Source organism: Emys orbicularis, chromosome 10, assembly GCF_028017835.1.
Source record: "Emys orbicularis isolate rEmyOrb1 chromosome 10, rEmyOrb1.hap1, whole genome shotgun sequence".
In the NCBI taxonomy this organism is placed as follows: Eukaryota; Metazoa; Chordata; order Testudines; family Emydidae; genus Emys; species Emys orbicularis.
Genome location: NC_088692.1, coordinates 71,563,609 through 71,586,881, shown reverse-complemented (window position 1 = coordinate 71,586,881; position 23,273 = coordinate 71,563,609). Strand labels below are relative to the sequence as shown.

The following is a 23,273-nucleotide window of genomic DNA, read 5'->3' as shown; positions in this document are numbered from 1 at the left end:
TTCTGACTGAAATTGGGCATGTCAAAGCTAAAATTTCATTACAGCAATTTAGCAGTTTGCACTAGAAATAGAAAGTAATTTAAAGAAAAAATACTTCTTACCCTATTTTTCTGTACAGAATTTTGTAATCTGATTTCAGATTACCTCAACATTTACTGTAATGCTATTAAGCATTGAGGTATTTCCAATGCCTGAAATTGACTGTAATAACTAGAGTCTACTGAAGAGGTATTGGATAGCTCAGAGAATCGATAATGGGATATGACAGCATTTCACCTTGATATAGCCTGGGTATGTTTAGCTCAGGATAGTAGGAAGTGACCACGATCACCATCTGAAAGCAGTTTTGTGGCCATGGTAGTTTCAGTGCAGTTACAACCAAATAAAGTGGCTAAATCACCGTCAGCTGGCATCCTTGTTGTCAGTCTCTACAGAAAGGTCAATAATTGACTGAGCTGTGGAGACTAAGTGAGATGGTTGAATCACTTAAGTGAGATGTTACAGGGAAGCCGGCATTGCCGTTGCTCATGTTGTGTCTGCTGTTGAATTGCAGTTTCCAGGGATCTCACTCTGGCACTTACTATAAGAACTTAATTCACTTACAGAAAAGGAAGAAGATTCGTATTTAAATGGCTACCTGAAATTAGCAGTGGGTGAACTTCAGTGATTTGCAGTTGTAGGCTTCTGCAAGCCTCTTTGGTCAAAAAGTGTTAGCATAACTGCTGTAGCGTATTATGGGCCTAATCCCTCGGTATCTCCTCCATTTGCAGTTTCCAAAAGAAAATCAAGTGTTAACAAAATCAAACTCTCCTAAATGTGAACTAATGATTTAGCTCACTTTCCTTTTTAATTTTTTTTAGAACACTTCAATAAAACAAGACAGAAATGAAGATTAAGTGACAAATTAAACACATGCTTTGGCCTTAACTAACCTAGGAAGGATTACAGCTACTTTTACTTATTTTGTATAGTATCAACGACAAATAACTCTTAAAACTTCCTCTCCAAACTTCAGGATTGGGTGGGTACAAATCTAGAGGATTCTTCTCCCTCTATAGGAGCCTGATCCTACACCCACTGAAGTCCACAGATGCAGGATCAAGGCCTGGGGTTCTAGGGCAAGTTGCCAGGCCAGAAATCCAAAGCAGTCAAGAATTCCAGAGATTTTTTTTTCTAATTAAAGAAATTCTAGGAAAAAAGAAGCTGGAAGTTTGCATGGTTAACTACTATGGGGCTGTATTTAGAGTTCTAGGCAATTGGGTAAAGAAACCAAAGCATTAAGTTTAGTTTATATTATACATTGTAGTTCTGTTTTCACTGCTGACTGACAGACGGGCCAATGTGGGGCAGAAAATGAAAGCGAGTTGCACCATATCCACCTTTATGGCTTATGCCATATAGTTTAATATACAGACCTAAAATCAGTCAGACAGTTGCACTACTATTTTATAATCTAATGAACACAATCTCTGCATTCAAAAGTTTGAGAGAAGTCCTGTGAAGGGAACTTCTAATTCCTAGTAGTGCAAGCCAACCAATTTTAAACGAATATCAGTCAGAAAGTCACTTTATACCCGATGGAGATGGGGGCAAGATATACTTGTATAAAAATATATTGTATATAACACATTTAGAAAATTGCATAGACAATATTCTTATTTAAAGTGATATAAGGCACAGTTTTACTAAATATATTGTCTGTTAAAAAAGCAAATCTATTTTAATCACTTCGATATAATGTAATTAATAGTACCCTTTCCATAAAAATATGTGCAAGTGTAAAAAAAGACAATTTTCATTTGGAACATGAAATACTCTAGTGTAAATGTTAAATCAGTCAATTTTCTAAAGTTTATTTGTATAAAATCTGAACACCACTATTTTAGATCACAATCTTCGGCATTATTGTTCTCCAGACTGTTCATTGGCGGTCGTAGTGCTTTCTTCATTCGCTGTATAATCTAGATGTTCCATCATCTAGGCAGAAACAAGATTATTCTTTTTAAAATACTAACTTCTCATTGGTCCAAACTTTTCATCTAGTTAAGAGAAATTTAATTAAGTAAGGATTAGAGTGGAGTTAAGCAGCATATAGTGAGGAAATTCTCTACACAAGACTGAAAAGGAAATATCCAAGCTTATTTTAATTAATTAACACTTTGCACTATGACAATGCTTTTCATCTAAGGATCTCAAAGCACTCTAAGAAATTAATTAAAAGCCTCAGAACACCCCTATGAGGTAGGGAAACATCCATTTAAAAAAATTAACAGTTGCATAAGCAGACCAGCGAGGTGAAGCAATTTGTTCAAGGTCACAGTGTCACTGGAAGAACTGGAAATAGAATTCAAGTGTCTTATTTAATATTTAAACTTCGCAAAATCCTTTCTGAAGAGAAAGTTAGACTCTGGCTTCACTGCAAATAAATACAATTTACAACTATCATATATAACCTATCATTTAAATCAGCTTTTGTACCATACGAGTGGGAGGATAGCTAATGTGACGCCAATTTTTTAAAAAGGCTCCAGACGATACAAAATTACTCAAGATAGTTAAGGCCAAAGTAGACTGCAAAGAGTTACAAAGGGATCTCACAAAACTGGGTGACTGGGCAACAAAATAGCAGATGAAATTCAGTGTTGATAAATGCAAAGTAATGCACACTGGAAAACAATCTGAAATATACATACAAAATGATGGGGTCTAAGGCCTTGGCTACACTTGCGAGTTGCAGTGCTGTAAAGCCGCCCCCAGTGCTTTAACTCACTCCCCGTCCACACTGGCAAGGCATTTGCAGCGCTCTATCTCCGTGGTTGCAGCGCTGCATGTACTCCACCTCCCCGAGAGGAATAGCGTGTATTGCGCTGCGGCGCCAGTGTGGCCGCCCAATGCGCTGTGACTGGCCTCCAGAAGTATTCGGCAGTATCCCACAAGGCCTGTTCTAGAACTCTGGTCATCAGCCCTGGCCTCAGGTAACCAACCATGTGACCCACCCTTTACATTCCCCGGGAATTTTAAAAATCCCCTTCCTGTTTGCTCAGCCCGGCGTGGCGTGGAGTGCTATCAGCGAATCTTTCCAGATGACCATGCCTCCACGCGTCCAGCATGGAGCAATGGCGAGTTGCTGGACCTCATCAGTGTTTGGGGGGAGGAAGCTGTACAGTCCCAGCTGCGCTCCAGCCGTAGGAATTACGATACCTTCGGGAAGGTATCAAAAGACATGATGGAAAGGGGCCATGACCGGGACGCCCTGCAGTGCAGGATTAAAGTGAAGGAGCTGTGGAGTGCCTACCGCAAAGCCCGCTCGGGTGCTCCCCCCGCGACCTGCCGATTCTACAAAGAGCTGGATGCGATACTTGGGGTTAACCCCACCTCCACTCCGAGCACCACCATGGACACTTCAGAGCCGGTGGGGGGGGGGGGGGGGAGAGGAGGAGGAGGAAAACTGGAGTGAGGGTGGTGGGCCGGATGGAGACACCTGGAATCCCTGGAGCCATGCAGCCAGGAGCTCTTCTCGAGCCAGGAGGAAGGTAGCCAGTCGCAGCGGCCAGTACTTGGTGGAGGACAAACAGAAGAGCAGGTTCCCGGTAAGCGTTTTTTTTCCGGGAAGGAATTTTTTCGGTGCGGGCTCTTTGGGAGAGGAGGGTTAGGCATGCATGCCTAGATGCGGAATAGTGCATTGATGTGGTTTATCACATCGCGGTAATCGGCCTCGGTAATCTCCTCGAATGTCTCATCCAGAACGTGTGCAATGCGCTTGCGCGGGTTTATCGGGAGAGCCACCGTGGTCCTTGTCCCAGCCAGGCTAATGTGTCAGCGCCACTGTGCCGCGAGGGGCGGGGGGACCATTGCTGCACACAGGCAAGCTGCATATGGACCAGGGCGGAAGCCACATTGCAGTAGAAGACCCTCCCTTGCTTCCCAGGTCACCCTCAGCAGCGAGATATCGTCCAGGACGAACTCCTGTGGAAAATGTTGGGACAGTGTTCAGTGTAGGTGCCCCCTGAAGCTGTTGGCTCTCCTCAAGGCACAGAAACCCAGAGGACAGTGCAGCCCTGAAACAATCAGTCCCCCTTACTCACCATTTTGAGGCTCCCGTGGGATATGTGTGCTCTGTTTCGGACGGGAAAATTATGCTATTGTGTAGACCCTGTGTGTTTTCTACTCCTTAAGTGCGGGCGGAATCATTACTCTGTCTGGTATAAACAATGCTGCCTCTGTTAAATGTTGCATTTTGCCTATACAGCTGCATCAACCTTGAGACCTCAGCCGTCCCTCTTATCGCCTGCTCAGAGACCGCAAAGACTCAGGAAGAGACCGCGAAAAAGCAAAGAAGACATGCTGCAAGAAGTGATGTGGCAATCCATTAAAGAGAATGAGAAAGCACAGAACTAGAGGGAGAGAGAAAGCAGGATCCGCCAGGAAAACGCAGCGCACCGGCGGCAAAGCACGGATCGGCTCATAAGCATCCTGGAGCGCCAAGCAGACGCTATCCAAGAGCTCATAGCCATGCAGAAGGAGCAGTAACGCAAGCACAAACGCCACTCCCCTCCCCCCCCCCACAGCCCTTGTCCCAAAACTCTTTCCGTTGTGCCCCACTGTCACCTCCAACCCACTTTCCCCAACTTCCGTGTTCTTCACGCCACCCGCTGCCTCCAACACCAGTATCTTCACCACCCAGCCCTGAAAACCATGACCCTTACCCTCTGCACTCAACCCCCATCACCATGCAGTATAGCTATCCTGAAATGCAGCACTCACTGCACAGCACACCAGACAGGACATACGCAAATCTGTGATTGTACCCACTCCACCCCCTTGTTTCTTTTCAATAAATGGATTTTTTGGCTTTGAAAACATTCTTTATTATTGCATAAAGTAAAAAAGACTCCTTAGCCCAGGAAATAAACAGGCACTGCAAGTCTGCTTGTCTGCTTAGCAAACACTGATTCCTAAAGATTGGAACTACTGCACTTCACTCCCGTGTAGGGCACCAGATATCACTGCTGGTTTTCAGCCTCAAATTGCTCCCTCAAGGCATCCCTAATCCTTGCAGCCCCGTGCTGGGCCCCTGTAATAGCCCTGCTCTCTGGCTGTGCAAATTCAGCCTCCAGGTGTTCAACCTCGGAGGTCCATGCCTGAGTGAAGCTTTCACCCTTCCCTTCACAAATATTATGGAAGGCACAGCACGCGGATATAACCGTGGGGATGCTGTTTTCGGCCAAGTCCAGCTTCCCATACAGAGATCACCAAACGGCCAAAGGCACACTCCACAGTCATTCGGCACCGGCTCAGCCTGTAGTTGAACCGTTCCTTGCTGCTGTCAAGGCTCCCTGTGTAGGGTTTCATGAGCCATGGCATTAACGGGTAAGCGGGATCTCCAAGGATCACAATGGGCATTTCGACTTCCCCTACCGTGATCTTCCGCTCCGGGAAAAAAGTCCCGGCCTGCATCTTCCTGAACAGCCAAGTGTTCTGAAAGATGCGTGCGTCATGCACCTTTCCGGGCCAGCCTGTGTTAATGTCAATGAAATGCCCACGGTGATCCACAAGCGCCTGGAGAACCATAGAGAAATACCCCTTCCGATTAACGTACTCGGATCCTAGGTGGGGTGGTGCCAGAATAGGAATGTGCGTCCCATCTATCGCCCCTCCACCGTTAGGGAACCCCATTTGTGCAAAGCCATCCACTATTTCCTGCACGTTACCCAGAGTCCCGGTTCTTCTGAGTAGGATGCGATTAATGGCCTTGCAAACTTGCATCAACACGATTCCAACGGTCGACTTTCCCACTCCAAACTGGTTTGCGACCGACCGGTAGCCGTCTGGAGTTGCCAGCTTCCAGATTGCAATAGCCACCCGCTTCTCCACTGGCAGGGCAGCTCTCAATCTTGTGTCCTTGCGCCGCAGGGTGGGGGCGAGCTTCTCACACAGTCCCATGAAAGTGGCTTTTCTCATTCGAAAGTTCTGCAGCCACTGCTCGTCATCCCAGACTTCCATGACGATGTGATCCCACCACTCGGTGCTTGTTTCCCGAGCCCAAAAGCGGTGTTCCACGGTGCTGAGCATGTCCGTGAATGCCACAAGCAATTTCGTGTCGTACGCGTTACGCGGCTCGATAGCATCGTCGGACTCCTCACTCTCACTTTGGATCTTAAGGAATAGTTCGACAGCCAAACGTGACGTGCTGGCGAGATAAGTCAGCATACGCCTCAGCAGTTTGGGCTCCATTTCCCGCAGACAACGGATCGCGCTGCACAGAAACCGTTGAAAGATGGCGCCAAAGGTGGATGGAAACAAAGGGATCTCTGGGATGCGAAGCGATGCATCATGGGGCATTGGGACAGGACTCAGAATGCCCCGCACCCACGCCCCCTTCCCACAACCCACGGCGCCAGAATGGGAAGAGGTGCTCTGTGGGATAGCTGGCCATAATGCACCGCTCCCAATGGCGCAGCAAATGCTGCAAATGTGGCCACGACAGTGCGCTGGCAGCTGTCAGTGTGGACAGACTGCAGCGCTTTCCCTACTCAGCTGTACGAAGTCAGGTTTAACTCACAGCGCTGTACATCTGCAAGTGTAGCCAAGGCCTAAATTAGCTGTTACCACTTAGAGAGATCTTGGAGTCATTGTGAATAGTTGTCTGAAAACATCCACTCACTGTGCAGTGGCAGTCAAAAAAGCTAACAGAATATTTGGAACCATTAGGAAAGGGACAGATAAGACAGAAAATATCATAATGCCTCTATAAATCCAGGGTACACCAACATCTTGAATACTGCCTGCAGATCTGGTCACCCCATCTCAAAAATATATATATATTGGAATTGAAAAAGGTACAGAGAAGGGCAACTAAAATTATTAGGGGTATGGAACAGCTTCCCTATGAGGAGAGATTAAAAAGAACGGGACTTTTCTGCTTGGAAAAGAGATAACTAAGGGGGGATATGATATAGGTTTATACAATTGTGATTGGTGTGGAGAAAGTGAATAAGGAAATGTTATTTACTCCTTCACATAACACAAGAACTAGGGGTCACCCAATGAAATTAATAGGCAGCAGGTTTAAAACAAACAAAAGGAAGTATTTCTTCACACAACACACAGTCAACCTGTGGAACTCTTTGCCCGGGGATGTTGTGAAGGCCAAAACTATAACAGGGTTCAAAAAAGAACTAGGTAAGTTCCTGGAGGATAGGTCCATTAATGGCTATTAGCCAGGATGGGCAGGGATGAAAACCATAATCTGAGTGTCCCTAGTGTTTGCCAGAAGCTGGGAATGGACGGCAGGGTGGATCACTTGATGACTGCCCGTTCTGTTCATTCCCTTTGAAGCACCTGCCACTGACCTCTATCGGAAGACAGGATACTGTGCTAGATGGACCATTGGTCTGACCTAGTATACCCTTTCTTATGTTCTTACATTGTTCTACCATTCTAACTATACCAGTTACATACTACTTGTCCTCCATAGCCAACCCCTGCCTGTTTTTGAATCCTTTGTACAATTCTTCAGCTTTACAATAAACAAATCTCTTACCTACAGAAAACAATTACATAAACATAACTACGGTTCATATTTGTCAAGCCTAGAGTAACTGATTAAGATAACCTATGTATTTAGGTACTGGGGGGAGAAAATTAACTGATTTAATTTAAAATCCATAGATTTCTGTTTTGTGATGGAAAGTAATTTTCAAATTGGGACGTTAAAAACAAAGCTGGATTTTTTGTTGCCAATTACCATTGTTATTCCTTGCTTATTATTTATCAAAGGTATAATTCCATTTTTAGTTGTACCTGTAACATGCATATACATACACTCAGGGTGAAATCCTGACTCACTGAAATCAGTGGAAAATTTCTCACCAACTTCAACAGAGCCAGGATTTCATCTTTGCAATCTGACCTGAAAAGACACATTAAGAGCTTTCTGTGATTCTACAGATTGGATTTTCTATGTTCTGACAAATCAGCCAAAACAAAACCCCTCCCAGGTGTGTCTACACAAATCAAGCATTGGAATCTATGTTCAGAATGGTGAAAAAAAAAAAAGTTACAAGTCTCTCATCGGAAGCACTACCACATCACTCTGCCAATGGTGCATATCCTCCTCTATCCCCGTTAGTCCAAGATCATACATGCAACACTGAGTTGGAAAAGAACTTGTTATTAACTGTTTAAAAAAATCCTGCTAAACAGGCCAGTATTAATTATGGGACCAATTCAAAATCCACTGAAGTCAATGTGAGCCTTTCCAATGACATCAGTAGGTTTGGGATTAGACACATATTAACAATAGTGACGCAGCTACTATATATACACACACACACACCCTCACATTTGCCAAGATCCAAATGAAGGATACAGAATGAATGGGAGTACTGCAGATTGCTTAAGATAGCAGGCAATTAATTTCTTCAGAATAAATGTTCTATAAATTCCATTTCAGGATCTTGTATTATTTCTTATATACTATACATATGATGTGGTATAAATATGTTTTGCCTTATGTTTTCAGGATGGCTGCAGTACTCATGACCATATATTTTGTAAGTTATGTTTTATAGAAATTATTTTTGAAATGTTTTGGTTAGCTAAACAATGGTTATTGAAGTTCTTTTTCAAATCCCTCCAATCTGTAAATAAGGTGTTGAAGTTACCATGGGTCCCCTAATGAGAAGACACTGGAGGAAGAGACAAATGCAGGGCCGGCTCCAGCTTTTTTGCCGCCCCAAGCGGCGAAGAAAAAAAGAAAAACCCGATTGAGCTGCCGCCGAAGTGCCGCCAAAGAGGAAAAGAGGGAGTGAAGGGCCTGCCACTGAATTGCCGCCGCAGACCCGGACATGCCGCCCCAATAATGGACGGACTGCTGCCCCTTTCTATTGGCCGCCCCAGGCACCTGCTTCCTTCGTTGGTGCCTGGAGCCGGCCCTGGACAAATGATCAATATATTTGAGAAACATAAGCTACCTAATATAGCTTTTCCATATGCAAGTGTGACAGCTTTACAGTCCAATATCTCAGGATCCTCTCAAGCCAGAGGCAAGTGCTGAGTCCAGCACTGAAAAGCGGAGACTTTCCCATTTACAGTGACTCATAAGGACCAGGGTCACAACCACGGTGGATAAAAATAAATGATTTAAAATAAAAAAAAACCACAAAAACATTTTTTTGATAAAATTCTTTTTGAGGAAAAAACCTATCTTAATTAAAACTCAAAGATATCATCATGGAATAGGGATTACAAATTCTAATTCTATAGCATGAGACAATATATTCATGTATTGTTTAAGAAAAGTTTTGTAAATAAGTTCCAATAGTTCATGGATTAGGGACCCAATCTTATGGGGTTCCAGGGGCTTCTGTATAGATTATTTAGGTTAATCTTTCTATCTACCCAATGGGACTCAGTGCTCAGTCTAGAAGATACTATCAGAGATGCTTAGTTTTGCAGTTCTCAAACTGTGGATTTGTGTCTCCAGAGATAACATGCTTGTTAACAGCAAAAATGTTTATAAATAAATAAATAAATAAATAAATAAATAAATAAAGGTGAGAAATAATAGACCTCAACCCTATTGTTCCTCTGCAAATTTGTGTACACAGAGTCAATCCCTTACCTCTCTCTAAAAGTGCAAAGTTTCAAAAAGTTCAATGAATAGAAGATTGTTGGGGACAGAATAGAACTGGACAAGGAGAAGAAGTCTGGAGATAAATGTGAGAAGGGAGGGACAGGCAGTAGAAACAAAAGTGAAATTGTTTGAGCAGCATATTCCAGAAGTCTTGAGGTCTTTCCGAGTGTAGCCTTCATTGATTTGAGATCTACCATACCATTCTCTCACTAGAAGGGAAAACCTATAATGGCAGCAGGCCTTAAAAAGACCCAGTTTGGGAATATTTTAATGAAGTGCTTCTAGCTGTGGGTAAGACAGGCATGCGTGCAAAATGCAAACAGTGCAACAAAGAAATGCAAGGCCTTTTTGCCCGAATGAAACAACATAATGAGAAGTGTTCCTTCTCAGGAGGAAGCTGCATTGAAGATGATGAAAGGAACATATCTGAACATGCATGATCTTCAGGTTAGTAAACTTTTTTATTTCATACTTCTTTCTTAAGGACTGCCTGTCTTCCTTCTGGACTATTCTTGAATTCTCATGTTTGAGCAAAAAATATAGTTGTTACTCTATGGTACTATCATTTTAGATGCAGTTGTGATAAAAAGTAAATAGCTGAAATAGGCAGATCTTCGTTTTACAATTTCAGTGAATGCAATGAGTAATACTAAATGAGCAGTATGGTAATAATAATTAAATAACTGCATTGACTTATTTTGTTTAGGAGAATCCACCCTCAACATACAAGATTCTGAAAACTATCCACTTTCAAGATCACCATCGTTTTCTATAGTTTCAGAGTTATCTGCCAATGATAGTGTTTCAGTCACATCATGTACGTCACATAGCCACAGTATATCACCTGTAACAAAAAGAAAAAAAAAATCTCCATCATCCAGAAACAACCACAGCTAAGTTTGTGGTAAGAACCAGCAGATTACAAAAAGAGGCAATTGATGAAAAAATTGCCCAGTTTGTTTATGCAACAAACTCTCCTTTCTGTATGATTGAGAACCCACACTTCATTAACATAGTTCAGTCATTAAGACCAGGATACAGTCCACCCAACAGAGCAGATGTCACAGACAAACTGCTGGATAAAGTGTACGAAAGAGAAATTGAGTACTGTGCAAAAGGTCCAGAGGGTGAAATTGTTAACCTGAGTCTTGATGGGTGGAGCAATGTCCACAATGATCCTGTTGTATGTGCTTGTGTGACAACAGAAGAAGGGAATGTCTTCCTTACAGAAACAATTGATACATCAGGAAATGAACAGCAGAATACTTGCAAGAAGTAGCAGTAAAAGTTATAACAAACTGTGGGGGGGGGGGGGGGGTAAATCAAATGTCTAGTACGCAGCATGGTCACAGACAATGCTGCAAATGTATCAGAGAACAAAATTATTTTAGAAGCGAGTCCCAAGCTAATAATATACAGTTGCAGTGCTCATTTGATGCACCTCCTAGCCAAAGACTTCAGTGTTCCAGAAATAAAGGCTAATGTTGTTGAAATTGCAAAATACTTCCTTAACAACCACTTTGCAGCAGCTGCTCTGAAAAAGGTGGGAGGAACCAAGCTAACTCTCCCACAAGACGTGCGATGGAACTCAGTAGTGGACCGTTTTGAGCACTATATCAAGAACTGGCCTAATCTGATGACAGTTTGCGAACAAAATCGTGAAAAAATAGATGGCACTGTCACAGCCAAAGTTCTCAACATTGGGCTTAAGAGAAACGTTGAACACATGCTGAGTACCCTGAAGCATATTTCTGTAGCCTTGAAAAGAAATGCAGGAAAACAGCTGTTTTATTGCTGATCCTGTTGAAATTTGGAAGGAACTGAGTGAGATCTTAAAAAGAGAAATATGCAATGACAGAGTTAAATTACAAGCATTAAAAAAATAAATGGGACAAGCACTATCTCCAGTTCATTTTCTTGCAAATATTCTCAATACTCGGTACCAGGGACAAACCTTAACTGCTGAAGAAGAGGAGTTGGCTATGACATGGACATCCAGCAATCATCCCTCCATAATGCCAACTATAATAAACTTCAGAGCTAAGGGTGAACCATTCAAGAAATATGTTTGCTGATGATGTTTTAAAGAAAGTCACACCAGTGAACTGGTGGAAGTCACTTAAGCACTTGGATTCAGAGACTGTTGAAGTGATAAGTTCACTTTTAACAGCAGTAGCTTCTGCCGGTGAAGAAAGAATATTTTCTTCCTTTAGACTAATTCATTCCAAATTGAGAAATTGCTTGGGACCTGAAAAAGCAGGAAAGCTGGTTTTTCTTTTCCAGATTATGAACAAACAGGAAAATGAAGGTCAAGGTGACTGAGTTAGCTGCAGAAGACAATATTTTAAGTTTCTCATGCTGACCTGGCTGACACAGTCAATTTAATTTTTGGTGGGGTTTTTTTTTTTTTTTTTAATATTTCATTTAACTATTTTAGTTAACAATGTTAACAAAAACAAACGTGATTTTAAAAAAATTGAACGTTTAACTAAATTCAAAAATTCATATGATATTTTAACAAAACAAGCGTATGTTTGCTGTTGAAGAAAAAAGACAGAATACATAATGTTGTTGTTTTAGTTAAATAAAACAATTTAAATGTCTGTGTGGTGATGTTCTCCTCCTAATACAACATGGCAAGAAAATCCTCCAAATATTAATGATCAACCTGTTGAATTGAAGATCGTTCACCTCCTAATGACTTCATAAATATCTGCTTCAATTACCTTTGGTAAAGGAAATAACCAAACAATCATTCATTTTCTGATATAGCCATAAAACTAAACTGAAAGGTTTTCAAAATACATTACTTTAAAAATGTATAGTGTGTACCTTCTAAAAATGAAACCTACATCTATCTCTGAGTTGTGAAGAATATGTATTAAGGTTATAACAACGAATAAGAATGCACTTTTATGTAGAAATCCATGATTAAATCGAGTCTTCCTGACTAGTGATTTAAATCAAATCCACCCTGGTCACAACACTTGTTTCTAGCTCTGAGAGGTCCTAAGATATCAAACCTTAAGATAATGACATTTTTTGTACATGGAAAAACTCAATTAGGTAGTTTTTTAAATGTGTTATAATTTTCTTCTGTTTCTGGGGTTTGTGTAGTGACTCAGGCAACCTGGCTTTAATAGGTGCAAAGTTAAAGTGCCAACTAAAAGTATGATAAAATCTCTAAAATAATTCTGCCTGATGTGGCATATACAGAATACTTAATAGTATGGTGTGGTATAAAGGTTTTTCTGACACCTGTTTCAGATGACCAGCTAACTTGTCTGTGAACAAGTCAGTCATCCCAAACTCATACCAATTTAAAAAAAAAAATCCAATCTTACACTGCATCTCACATGTACATTTTATATGTAGACATATGCACCATAATGCTAAAGCCTGATATTACAATAAACTACCGCTAGTTAATCAAATCCTTAGCTTGCAATTATGACCTTGTGTGATTTAAGTTACAGAACTAATAAAACACATACATTGTGCAACATGTCATGTTATTCATATACTTGTTTGTCAATATCCAGTATAACAGACAGATGGGTGAGGAAGGGCTCTCTACACAAGCCAATGACTTATGTTTACAGATTGGGAAAAATCTGAAGATAGGAGATCATTGTTTTTCTAAGTGTCTCAGACATTATATAGTTTTAATATTGCATTTTTTTTTCTCCAGTGGGAGAACTTTTACTTTAAAAACTCTTTTTAAAAAGTAACTTTAAAAACACCAAGAACAATTTTATAGGCTCTGCTAATACAAGCGCAGTAAAACAGGTTATGGAAAAATATTTGGATTAAATCAATAATTGGTGATAAACAGACCAAAAAAAGAACATTTTCCATTTAGCTACACCTGTGAAACATAAGCAATCCAAAAGCCCAATTCATTTTTTAAAAAGCTATGCAACTTTATACAGAATTGCTGTACACTTAAAAAATGAGTAAATTTACTTTTCCAAGTAAATCATATATTATAGTGAGTCATGAAAGCTTTTCCTCTGTGCAATGATTCATTACAATTTCCAGCAGAGTACACCTTAAAAGGTCAGAATCTGAAAGTAGGGTTGCGTCATTGTGAGATGTATACTGTCATGCTCATTTCTAAGATTTGAGCCTCAAAAACTCTCTCAATGTAACATAAAGGAGGAATTCCACAGGAGCGGTTGAAAATTCATGCTGATAACACTGTCCAAAAAATAAGAATATGTACTCTTGTGGTGGAGTGGAGGGAGGAGAAAAGAGGGTGAAGAAAGTGAGTTTAAGGTTACAAATCCAGACTGCCCGTCCTATTTTAATTTGCATTTTAAGACTCCCGCCTATTTACTAAACAAACACACACACAGTTTAACAATATACGTAATCTTGGATTTGTAGCCTTCAGCTGATTCTTTACTTCTGTGAAATTTGATCTGATTATTAATGTTGCTTAAGCAAGTTCTGTATTTAATTTTATGTCTCTCTTTTCAGAGGGGAGGAAGATAGATCAGGGTTCAAAACACCGTATTTGCCCAATAGTGTGCAGTCCCCCTTCAGAGTTAGTTCAGACTACTAGCAAATAAGAATTAGGATGTTTTTACAAAGCATAATAATGAGTGGAGACTGTGGATAGTATTCCAGTACAAGACCACTACATCTGCATTCTAAAAATCCCAATTAAATTTGATTGGAAAAGGTATATTGCTCATACTGTAATCCTTTTAAAAAAGATACAACAAAAAAAGTAAACAGAGCAAAAGCAATTAATTTACATTATGTAGTCAGGCATACATTTTTAGCATGACATTTTGGAGTTATAGCCAAAGTGATTACCATTAATGTTAATAGCCAAGAGCTGTATGTGTGTGAAGTAGCATGTTATTCCAGATACTGCGCACAGAGATACTCATCTCAGGCTGTGGAATACAACTGCTCCATCATCCCCCTGTAAGCTTTGAAAAGAAGTGTACAAATAAGGGGCAGGGTACTGTGGTAGTCACAGGAAGATCTAAGACAAAATCAAGAAAGGCAGCACAATATATGGCTGGACATGGAAGCTGTTACCTAGTGATGACTATGAGATAATATTCACACACAGACAGTTGTATACAAGAATTATATGAGGCCCTGAGCCAGATGGAAACAGCAGCGGGGTACCACACAGTGAGGATAGCAAGCAGTGTAATCAAACACCAATCCGGTGACTCTCATGGCATCCATGGAGATCTGGAGTACTGAGTAGTAGTGAGGTACACACGGCCGCTCCACTCTTATGAAACATGCTTCCACTTGCTCTCAGCCTGCATGTGCCCTGAATTTGGACTAAGTTCTAACAATATTCTCAGGAAAAAGGTGATGCCTAGAGAGCAGAATAACTCTTGTAAATATGTCTTCAATGATTACATTTTATATATTAGAATTCTTAAAACATTCTCACCCTTTGTCAAAAAACGGAACACTTTAATTTTGACAAAGGATGGGGGTTGTTAGGGGAAAGACAACAGAAGGGCATCCTCCAGTTAGTTCCATGACATGTTTTTATTGCTGTGGCAATGCAGTGCAAAGTGGCTGCCGCTGCCGCCATTACCCTACCTGAGTAAAAGGTAGCTAAGTTCCTGAAGAAAATGTGTACAATTTGTTTTGGGGAAAAACAAAAACAAAAAGTCTTTAGTAATACTCATTTTTAATGCAGTTATTAGTTTGCCTGATTATTCAAATTCCACATTAAGGCTGAAATCTTCATGACTCTCATATTTCTTAAAGTATATAATCAGAAGTTCTCATCTGCCTTATATTTTAAATGAATTATATCCAAAAATGGAAGGAAAGCAGATGCAAAAAAAAAAAAAAAGAATTGAAAAAAGAAAGCAAAAGAAAAGAACGAATGAGCAGATTAATACAAATTGCACTAAAAGAAGACTATATCACACCTTGTAGCAAAGGCTTCCTGGAGGAGTCCAACACCTAAATGAAATTCACTCCATTATTACAGTCATATACAACAGGAATGTTTCAAGACAAATTAACAACAAAAGAATTATTTAGTGATAACAGCATCTAGAAAACCAGAGCTATTGTGTCAAATGACTAAGTATAGCTTACATTATACATTAATGACAAGATACTAGGCATCTTCTAAGGTCCCTTTGCCCTGTTGAAACAGTACAAAGGAACATTAAACTAGCTATAAAAGGGATGTTGAGGATTTTCTCAGTGTGGGAAAATCCTCACGGGCATAAAGCGTGTGCAGCAAGTATATCGGGGTCCCCCTCCATCCCAGTAAGGACTACTCCAGCTAATGTATTCCAGTGCTATTTCAGCCCCCAGAGGCCTCAAGAGAAGGTTAGCCGAAAGATGGCTGTAAACACACCTGTAATGCACTGAGCATTAGCGACTGAAGATTTGGCCCCAATATATTTTTTAAAATAAAAGGTATGTAAAGAAACCATTGCTAGTTCAAAATACAGAATATGCATATACTGCAGGAAGTTAAACTATGCAATAAAGATCTGAGATATACAGGATTCTCTGAATCTGAAGATGCATTGAATAAGATCCTCTGGAAAAAAATAAATTGGGTGAAATAAAGGCAAAGAAATCCTAAAACTGTACAGAAGAAATTGAGTAAATGTCTCATTAAGATCACACAGAATGTTTAAATCTCAGCCAAATCTCCAATATGTAAATCAAATTTTTTTGTGTGCCAAAAACTTTGACCCAATAATAGGGCCAAGTTCAGAGCAGTTTTAATCCTTAAAAACAAACAAAAACAAACCCCACAGTTGAAAAAGCACATAAAATAACTACTATGGCAACATAAACCTTCCAAATATGAATTTTGTTAGAGGAAGTGAGAGAAAAAATTTTGGTAGCTAAAAAACTAGAAGTTTTTAGACCAAACATACTAACATCTTAAGCGAGGAACATTATATTGTTCTCTCGGAATGAAGTTAACTATAACTCTCTACTCCCAGAGGCAACCTACGCAATTGGGCTTTGTACAAGGAACTCCACAGGAGTGGGGAGAGCAAGTACATACTAAGTATGTATTCAGGCTGGCCATGCAGTTTCTCCATAGCCTATTTCAGCCTATACATTGGAGTACTGAGCAAAATCCCGCCACACCGTCATGAGGCACTTCTACCCACTGGATTTATGTGAGGAGATGTTACTCCTTCCCTCCCCCCAGCACCCAGAATATACACACCACGTTAAATGAAGCTGGTGTAGAATTATTGCTCTCTACATTGCAGACAGGCAATGTAGAGCTGACCTGGCATGGAAGTAACCTCTCTACATCTGGATGAGTGTCATCCAATATTAGCAACAACAACAAAAAATTCTTCCTGCTTTCCTTAACACAACTATCTGAAAGTTAAGAGCAACTTCTCTCACCATAAATCAATTGTTCTTGAAAATAGTGGTCCATATTCTGGCCAGAGCTATCACACAACTCAGTGGAAGGAGATACAAAGATGGCTTTAAGACACCTTTAAGTTCTCCCAGTATCCTTGGATTGTCCTACTGCTGAGCCAGTTCCCAGAATAAATCAGAGTAACATCAAGGCTCCTTTTATATATGCTAGCTGCCAACAGCTCCCAAGAGATTTCAGGGTCAGAGACATTCTCACCACCCAAGAAAGGATCAGTTTAGGCAGGGGAAATCCTCAAAGTGCCAGTTTACAACTGCTTTGTGCTGACACAGTAAGACAGAAGTTTTTGATTGTAATTGATATTTCTAAGCCCCCACTCACAAATGGTCACTTTGTTGCAGAATGGCATTTGTGATCATGACAACATATGACCAATGCAGAAAACATTAGAAATTAGTTTCTAAACTACTGGTCAAACCAACTCTAATGTGTTTCCAATTTCTTTTCAAGTGTATTCTAATACAAAACTATTGCAGCCAGGAAACTGGTTTCCAATTTAACATTGAGTGCCATATTCAGTGTTCCAAATGATAACACTTTGCATCAAGATGATGGTTCAGAGATACTGAAGAGAATACACATTCTGGCACAATTCCTATTGTATTCATGTGAAAAATGTCATCGTTTTGATTTTTCATATTACTGGACTGAGCCAAATATCTGTATTTTCCTTTAAATCTTGTTCTATCAAGTTGACTTATAGACTAAAATATACTTAACTTCTACAAAAGGCTTCTTTATTTATTTTTTTTTAGAAATGCAATAAGCACTACTAATACAGATGTAAAGTGACTGACTACTAATATATTACCACATACTTACTTATTTAAGGAAGAATACACACGAAGTTACAAAACTGTTTTGACTATCTGAATGTATTCTACTTACCTGATAGCTGCTACCTTGCCAAAACTTCTTCATCTCCTTGCGTCTCCAGGCAACAAGTGAGCTGGTAATGAGTGTACATGGTACCAAATAGAGAAGGGCTGGCTGTCCCATCTTCATCAGTGCCAGAACAACAAAAGTCAACACCATGCCAACAGCATAAGCTATTAAAAAAAATTCAGGACAGCTACTGAATAGTATACAGCACTACATCACTCAATGTATTACAGATATCCCTTGCATACAGGACTAATACTATAGCTATTACAGTATTTTCCATTTGATTATGTAAATGTGCAATAATAGTAATTTCAGTGCGCTTTAAATATTCATTGACGTTTTCAAGAGTACTGATTTCTATAACGATGCAACTCGGATACAGACAAGTAAAACAAAATTAGAGATTAAAATATTGGCAGTATTCATTTTTGTAAAATTGAAGAAAATGATCTAGTAATCTCACAAAAGCAGCTTACAGAAAAATACACGTTGCCAAAATACTGTATTAAAATTATTTACCTATGGTGCAGGAAACATAATATACAGAAGACGATCTTGTCTGAATGTCAAATCTTCGACAATAGGCAACCAGGAGACCTAAAGAGAGAATATGGAGAAAGTATTTATTGGAAGAAGTTTAAGTTGCCATAACATGAATTTACATTCATACTTCCCATTATAACAACAATATGGAAGGAAACAGTTAACTATAAAATTGTAAGTTAAATACTGTGGACAGCTAGAAGACAATTAGTTTTATTTAAGAAACCTTAGGCCAGGTCTATACTTAAAAACTTACATCAACATAGCTACTGTGCTCAGGGGTGTAAAAAATCCACACCTGACTCCCGTAGCTATGTCGGCCTAACCCCAGAGCAGACACAGTTAGTTCCACAGAAGAATGCCTCTGTTGACCTAGCTACTGTTGCTCAGAAAACCTTCCTTCCTTCACTGTACTCTGCATCTACTGTACAGAGTCACAGTGGCATGGCTATGATACTATAGCTATGCTGCTATAGCACCCGCAATGTAGACATGACTCTAGAATAAGCCTGTCTCTAAAGTCAATATCCCCATTTAAATGAGCTAATGTGCTTTGCACTTAATTAAATATAAGCGACAGATCTGCACTACACAGTGGTAACAAACACCCAATACTTTGCACGTATGGAGTGCCTTCCATCAAAGATTCTCAACACACTTAAATTAAATTTTGCCTCAGTACAGCAGAGAAAAATTAACACTCATATTTTACAGATGAGAAAGTCAGACAGAGGTTAAGTGATTTGCCCAAGGTCTCAAAGAAAGTCTATGGCGGAGCCAGGTGCAGAACTCAGGTTTTCACAAGACAAGCCTTCTAATCTTTTGTAAAGTGCTGTGAGATCTACTGATGAAGAGAGATAATTATTATTGTGATGTTGATTAAAAGGCAAATATATTTTCTCCTTCTATAAACACTGTAGAAATAATTTGGTTTATGTAGCATACATTGCTTTTTTAAAATGAGGATTTTGTATTGTACCATACATCATATAATTAGAAATTAAGTGATGATAATCCTTTGCCATGTTACATTTCCTGTAAAAACCAGCTTGATTTAAGATCACTGATCCTGATTATTATATTATTAATGGAACTATATTCTACAAATACAAGTGCCATGAAAATAATTTTTTATATATATATATATATATATATATATATATATATATATATATATATATATATATAACTTCATCAGTAGATCTCAAAGCACTTTACAGAAGATTAGAAGGCTTGTCTTGTATATATATATAAAAATAAAAGCAGATTGTTTTACAAATCTTAAAATACTAATTGTACTTAGACTACAGACTATTATAAAAATACAGGTTGTTTTACAATGCATTTATATAGATCAAAAGCTAGAAATCAGTATTAAACTCTGGAGTAGGCCTGAAATATAGAAAATCCACTTTGAGAATCAGGTTATTATGAAAAAGGTTCACAGATACTTTTGTTTATAGTTGACAAAAACATTTCTTTACCTGGTACAATGATGTCTCCGAAACCCAGTAGTGAAAACGGCATTCCACATAACGTCAGTGCGGAGTGTTCAAGTCTAGGTACCCTAATAACGACTGGTAACTGTAAAACAATATTTTTAAATCCCACATAAATTCAATCTAAATCATATAATTTTTTTTAAAGAAACATTAAAATGATATTAGAACTACTTATTCATCTAGTTTCTGAAAAATATCAAATTAGGAAGAACCTGAATTAAGAAAACAGGAACCAACAAACTGTTTAAAATGTGATTTTAAGATTTAGAGTAGAAAAAAATGGATTTGCAATTTTACAGATCATATACATGAAAGAATTAAAAACAATGTAACCACAAGCAATGGGAATATTAGATATGCATTGTTATCCTGACTATAAGCTATTGACCAACAATGATATCCAGGCCCTGAAGAGGACAATTTTGACAGTCAGGTTTTCCCCAAAAGAATAGCCTTTTCAGAGGATGCAATTTAAAGTCCAGTGAACATATCTGAAATACAATCCTTACTTTCTCATGGGGAGCTGAGCGTTCAGCAGGGCCTTCCACCAAGTTTCCATCATTCTAGGATCAAACCCAAGTCAACAGGTATTTAATACTTTAACAAAAGTAGCAAAAGCTGGCTATATTTTGTGAGAAAATTATACCTAAAAGCTACTTGAATTTACTCACTTTCCATAGCTAATTCAGTTAGTGTTATATCCTGCACATATGTATTCATATTATATTCATAATACAGAAAAAGACTATTCATACCTTTTCACTGTTACCAAAAGGACCAGCTGCAACTTCAACCATTATACTTTCCCCATTCTGAAATTTAAGGTTATTTTTCAATTAGTGATTTAATACTTATTTAAGTATATAGTGTAACACTTCAATATTACACACAGAATTGCTGCTTGCACCTCAACGTCCTATAATCCTCTTAATGTACTACCGTATGCAGGATTATTTTATCCAGGACATTATCCAGCAAACCCATTCAAAATGGAATGCACTGATCCAAAACAGAAGTTGTTCAAATTCCAGCGAAGTGCACAGATTAATGAAGTAAAGATTTATGCTTTTGTTTTGTATTAAAACAGTCAGACCTAAACTGGCTACTATAGTTTGTTTTCTAATGAAAGCAGCTAAAGTTGTTATTTAGCTGAAGAATGTGTCAGCAATCTACTCCTCTGCCATTGTAGACTTGGTCTTTCTACTTTGAAATGTGGGCACTTGCAAGTAATTTGTGCCACAGCACGTTAAAGAATCAGCATTCTACAAAGCACCAAAACCTCAACTGATACATAAGGGTCTGAAAGCAAAAGATGGGGTACAGTAATAAAAGTCAGAATTTAGACAGGGTGCAGTAATAAAACTGAGAATTTGAAAAACAGCAGGCTGCTGTATGACTGACAGCATTTATTAGAATGTCAACTATAGCAAGTAAAAACAGAGCAGGCTTTTGGGGGCTGTAGCACAAAACAGATATACGATAATTTACTTTGTGATCCCATTTTTGAAGGATTAATGACCATCCTGAGGCTAGTTCCCCTCATTATATCAGTGCTCCTTACCTCCTATTGCTACTATAATCCCTTTGGATGTATCTACCGCTATTCATCCCCACCCCCTAGGCTGCATTTAGCTTGGATCCACCTTATTTTCACTACATTGTTTTCATCCTTTCCCCTTTGTTTCTAAGTTTAAATTAATGAGACAAACATTCCTGTGCAACCTTTCATTAAGATGTTGGTAGACTGAGAAACTTAGGAGAAATTACTTAATAGACAAACTCTTGGGAGTAACAGACTTTGAGCGTCTAGAATGGTAGCCATGTCTGGACAATATTTAAATACATAAAATTCAATGCACAAAATATAAAATGCACCAGCAGGCATTCATACCACAAATCTTTATCAAAACTGTGGACCTACCTTGGTGATAAATGGAGTTATGAAGACGAAAAATACATCGTACAAAAGAAGAAGACCTAGAAGTATCACACATGACTGGCAAACAGAGAAGGAAACATTAAACACAAGTTTTCAAAGACTGCATGATAATTATCATTAATACATCAATATTTACTAAATGCCTATAGGTTACCTTTAACATTCTCTCATAAAATGTATGAAAACATTTTCTATTGGTAGTTTTAGTTTATGATTTATAAGAACAACATTCTGTTGAGTCCTTTTGCTAACTTTAATGCTTTTGGAAAAAAGGAAACATTCTTTTTTCATTCTTTAATTTACCTCCAGTTACTAGTATTTCTATGTGCATATCAACATGCTTTATTTAGGTAAACTGTTTACTGTACCTTAAAGTTGGGCATTTTCAGTGTTTTAATAAAGTTTAGGCAGAAAGCAACTCCCAAGATATCTTGTAAAATCCAAGCCCACCTACAAATAAAAAATGAACCTTCTTTACATTTTATTTTTCTATATTTTCAGAGTACTGCAGGTTTGTTTGGTCTTGTTGGAAGAAAAACCAAATTCTACAATCTTACAGCAAGATATTATAACAATGACTGGAGTCTAGTTTTTATACCTACTTATTGATGTTCATTAATGGAACATTGTCTTAACTTATAAAAGTCACACTTCTAACTAAGTCTTTTATCTGCTATTAAACAGGTAATACTTAAGACTACTTTAATGGAAAAAGGAGCAAAAATATTCAATTTTGTATATAGTCAGTTTCTTATTCGCCATGTATAAGAAATTAGGCTTCATTCCTACAACTTCTTGGAAATGGGTAGGCTCCCGTGCCTATGCTGAGCTTCAGTGGAAATCTGCAGGGCTGCAGCAGTCAACTCACTCAAAAGAAGTTTCAGGATTGGAATCTTAGTAAGTTTCCCCAATTGTGTGAGGGAGAAGAAAGTTTTTAAAAAAATAGGAAAATATGATTGTAAGCCCCACAAAAATGGCCAGGGGAACTCAGTACTCAGTACTGCTAGTGCAGTACCCAAAACTACTTTGAACTTATTTTAAGAGTAGATTTCAAGTTCACGGTGTCCATTTAAGGGCCTTAAATCATTGCAATGCCAGGAAGGTGAAGTACGGAGATCTATTTCCTTACTCATACTAAAATTAACTCAGGAATTCCTCATTTCCTTCCTCAATTAAGCCACTGGGAAAGCACTAATAGGTAGAATTTGTCTTTATAAACTGCAGCATTGAGCTTATGTGTAAACAATCCACTCTGCAATATGAAGATTATTTTCAGTAAGTTAGCTGTTAGGAAGCAATGTTAATTAAAAAAATAAAGAGACTTATTTCAAGATGGCCCATTTA

The 23,273-nt window shown here is 38.9% G+C and overlaps 1 protein-coding gene across 1 annotated transcript in view; it reads right to left on the bottom strand.

Moving 5' to 3' along the window:
- Positions 1 to 1,358: 1,358 nt before the first annotated feature.
- The window catches only part of SPPL2A (signal peptide peptidase like 2A), a 57,218-nt gene continuing 35,303 nt past the window's right edge, over positions 1,359 to 23,273 (bottom strand). The window contains exons 9-17 of the mRNA XM_065411943.1: positions 22,298 to 22,379; positions 21,912 to 21,986; positions 20,746 to 20,802; positions 20,500 to 20,553; positions 19,973 to 20,072; positions 18,465 to 18,542; positions 17,949 to 18,109; positions 15,559 to 15,592; positions 1,359 to 1,977 (exon numbers count right to left, since the gene is read on the bottom strand). Coding sequence (XP_065268015.1) covers positions 1,946 to 1,977; positions 15,559 to 15,592; positions 17,949 to 18,109; positions 18,465 to 18,542; positions 19,973 to 20,072; positions 20,500 to 20,553; positions 20,746 to 20,802; positions 21,912 to 21,986; positions 22,298 to 22,379 — 673 coding nt within the window. The 3' untranslated portion in view covers positions 1,359 to 1,945. The remainder of the gene's footprint in view (positions 1,978 to 15,558; positions 15,593 to 17,948; positions 18,110 to 18,464; positions 18,543 to 19,972; positions 20,073 to 20,499; positions 20,554 to 20,745; positions 20,803 to 21,911; positions 21,987 to 22,297; positions 22,380 to 23,273) is intronic.